A 3,182-nucleotide genomic window follows, 5' to 3' on the forward strand; every position below is an offset into this window, starting at 1 on the left:
AATGTGCACATGCTATATACGCTTTTCTAAATACGTACATGGCCATGCCCGCTTTTAGAAGTGTATACATACTACGTACGCTTTATTTAAAGTATACAGTGTACGCATTTGAATTGACAGAGTAGATTACCACTTTTCTCGACACGTTCCGGAAGAAGAGTGCATAAATTTACGACGCTTATCTGGCAATTTCCTAGTTTACACTGATGAACTGAGAGTGCTACTGCTTTACACTTTTATGTGTGCAACTGCAAGTGGAATACTTACAAGTGTTAAGCAGTTTCACACTTAGTTTATCAGTGCAAATAATATAATTTCTCTTGGATAGTTTTACCTTGCAACCAAGTCCTTTCCACATAGTCTAAAAATGGTTCCAACTCGTTGTAGTTCTGGATTCTTGAGTGATCTCTGACTGCTCTGAAACCCTCGTCAATTTTTTCGGCAGGTAGAAAAGGCAGTGCCATGCACATTCTAACTACTTTTCCACGAGCTTTTCCAGCAGGATCATCTTCATTCAAAAGAGGCCTCAAGCCGATTTTTGATGCTTTCTTGCACATGGCCTGTAACGCAGGGAAAATACACTTTGATCAGTAATACTCTTTGCGTTTAGACAAAAACTGGTTCCTAGCAACGTAAAGGCGTAACACGCCTGTACCCCTCTCCCCGGTGCCAGTTTTGTAATGTCTGACTCCCCGGCCAACTCGGCACGGGTGGGACTTACCTGATCCAGATGAAATAGACAGCCTGTCAAATGTGCAGCTGGGAATTCTTCCCGAAGAGCTCCAAGGAGACCCTTTTCAAAGTCGCTCATAATATGTGGCATATTAATTGTTGGAACTTCCTCTTTCAAGCACTGGAATGCCATTTTGTAAGCAGCCTTCGTTTTTCTGGTCATGAGTATGGTCACAGCTGGAAATACCTGTGACATTACAAAAGAAACTATCACTATATTATTTTTACCCTCATGAACTACGTGTGCAACAATCAAAACGTCTTAATAAGTGTAGAGATCAGTGTACACACTTGCAACTGTCTACACCGGAAACCTAAGTATGCAAATGTCGTACACTTGTCACTGCGTGAACAGTCGTACACATAGAGGCACGAGGCACGAGTGTAAATTTCACACTTTTACTCCCGGTCCGACTTTTTTGGTTGCTTATAGTGGAGCGGATTCTGGCGTGCGGGCTAGACTATCTCGCTGCTCGCCATGGTGCCTAAGGTCCAAATGCGAGTATGCAACCAGTCTGTACGCAAAGCAACTGGCACAATATAAGCAGAAAAAAGGACATGGTTCACCTAGCCGGTATATTTGTTATCGTGGCGGGGCGCGGCGGGGAAGGGCGCGGCGGGGAAGGGCGCGGCGGGGAAGGGCGCGGCGGGGAAGGGCGCGGCGCAGCGCGGCGGGTGGCGGCCGAAGACCGCGGGGGCGGGTTGGGGTGGCATTGAACGCGGCTTTGAACGCGGCTTTGAACGCGGCATATGTCGTGGCCGGTCGTGGTGGGTCGCGGTGGCGCGCGGCGGGGCGCGGCGGAGTGGGGTGGGGCGGGGCGGGGCGATGCGGGGCTCAGCGGGCGTTTTACGAGCGTATGACCGAAGCTTAGGGCTGTGGCAGCGGCATCTGCGTAGCGTCGCTCATAGCGCTACGATGCTGTCGGTCTGAACAGCACTACAGCGCCGGTCGGCACGCGCGAGAGCCCACTACCTAAATAGATTGGACTACTGCTTGCGCGTTTCTGCTGCTTTTACTAACTTTACGAGAGTACAAGGTGGCAATAACTGGGTATTATCTGCTAAAATAACTTACATGGTCGTATGAAACTGGCATAATTGTTACTTGCTGGTAAACATCACTAATGTTGGGGCTCATTTTAAAATGCCCGTCAATTTGAAAGCAATGACTTGTAGATAGCATTGGTTCAAAGTGCTCGCTTACAAAAATAGCAACTGTTCCTTCTAATGCACTTCCAGTTCTCCACGTGCGGAAGTATCTCTTGCCATCCCTTGTCTTTCCAAACCTCTCCGCATATTGGGGCTCATCTAGGCTAAGACAAAATTCAGCTAATGTTTTAGGCAAGGGAGGGTAGACGACATTCCGCTGCCTTTGCATTGATGATTGCAGTCTGGCGTAGGTCATTTTGGCAATCACATGCTCATCTTCAATCCTGTGAAAGAAAAGCAATGTCGTCAGTTTCAGTACCCTCTTGCATAGATGGTACAAGTGCACTGTCAGCTGAAGTATGTAACTGCCCCTCTGCCTCATATGTGCAAAACTATAGCACCCCTTTTGGCGTGTTAGTCTACTTTTTTTATCTTAGGGGTCATCCACATATTACGTCACGCGATTTCGGCACTTTTTGCCCCCCCCCCTCTCTCTCTCCCTGCCCCCATGTCACGCACTGTCACAAAAGACGACGGTCCCCCCTTGTAACGTCACATTTTCAAAATTTTCGAAAAACACATGTATATTTATATGAATCGTAACCAATCGTAACGGCTCTGACATAAATTATTTCTGTACAGAAGAAAATTCCAGATTAGAGGCCAAAAATTGGGCCCTTGGGTCGATTATGCCGTTTAAATGATTTCGTGAAAAGTGTGACGTAACGTCGTCCATGCCCCCCCCCCTCACCCCTACGGCACGGACCGTCACGCTAGCCAGACCCCACCCCCCTTCCCCCAGGCACGTGACGTAATATGTGGATGACCCCACGGGGCAGAGTTGGCATACTGGTGAAACAAATTAACTGTTAAACTTTAGGATCTTACTTGGCCAACTCCTGTCGGTGGATTTCAGAAAGTGCTGTACACTCATTTCTGGCCCTCTTGTACAATATCTGCCGGAACTGATTTGCCTCAAGAAATGATTTTTCAGGAAGGTGATGGTGAGAACTTGTTTGGCAAATATACTGCAACCCATTTGCTCGCTTTAAGACTGCTTTGGCGTAGCAGTGCCTCTTGCGGCACTTCAAGTACCTCCTGTTGTACTCCCACTTTTTTGTTTTAGCCCTGTAGACGTATGATGTGTCTTCGTCTAGAAAAAGGACTGACTCCTTCTTCTGCCCGGGCACCTCCATGACACTTGCCCACACATTGTCATCGTCATTCTCGTCAGCAGTCCACACTAAATTCTGGCCCCCGAGGCCGTCCTCGTCGTCCAGCAAAATATCCATGGCAACCCT

General features: G+C 48.0%; 1 protein-coding gene across 1 annotated transcript; it reads right to left on the reverse strand.

Moving 5' to 3' along the window:
* Positions 1 to 296: 296 nt before the first annotated feature.
* LOC113208726 (uncharacterized) lies at positions 297 to 3,176 on the reverse strand. The gene is made up of 4 exons (XM_052274912.1): positions 2,770 to 3,176; positions 1,808 to 2,165; positions 722 to 919; positions 297 to 560 (listed from the first exon to the last, which is right to left on the reverse strand). The coding sequence occupies exons 1-4, from the start codon at positions 3,171 to 3,173 to the stop codon at positions 297 to 299; spliced, it is 1,224 nt and encodes a 407-aa protein (XP_052130872.1). The 5' UTR covers positions 3,174 to 3,176.
* Between the last annotated feature and the right edge of the window lie 6 nt (positions 3,177 to 3,182).

Source organism: Frankliniella occidentalis, unplaced genomic scaffold (genome assembly GCF_000697945.3).
Source record: "Frankliniella occidentalis isolate FOCC.00 unplaced genomic scaffold, Focc_3.1 Scaffold463, whole genome shotgun sequence".
Taxonomy (NCBI): domain Eukaryota; kingdom Metazoa; phylum Arthropoda; class Insecta; order Thysanoptera; family Thripidae; genus Frankliniella; species Frankliniella occidentalis.

Bases quoted from the DNA above. Each gene is read 5' to 3' on its own strand.
- LOC113208726 (XM_052274912.1), bottom strand. From the start codon at position 3,173: ATGGATATTTTGCTGGACGACGAGGACGGCCTCGGGGGCCAGAATTTA. The intron at 2,166-2,769 runs GTAAGATCCTAA...TTTCTTTCACAG, and splicing joins CACCGACAGGAGTTGGCCAA to GATTGAAGATGAGCATGTGA. The intron at 920-1,807 runs GTAAGTTATTTT...GTAATGTCACAG, and splicing joins TGCCAGTTTCATACGACCAT to GTATTTCCAGCTGTGACCAT.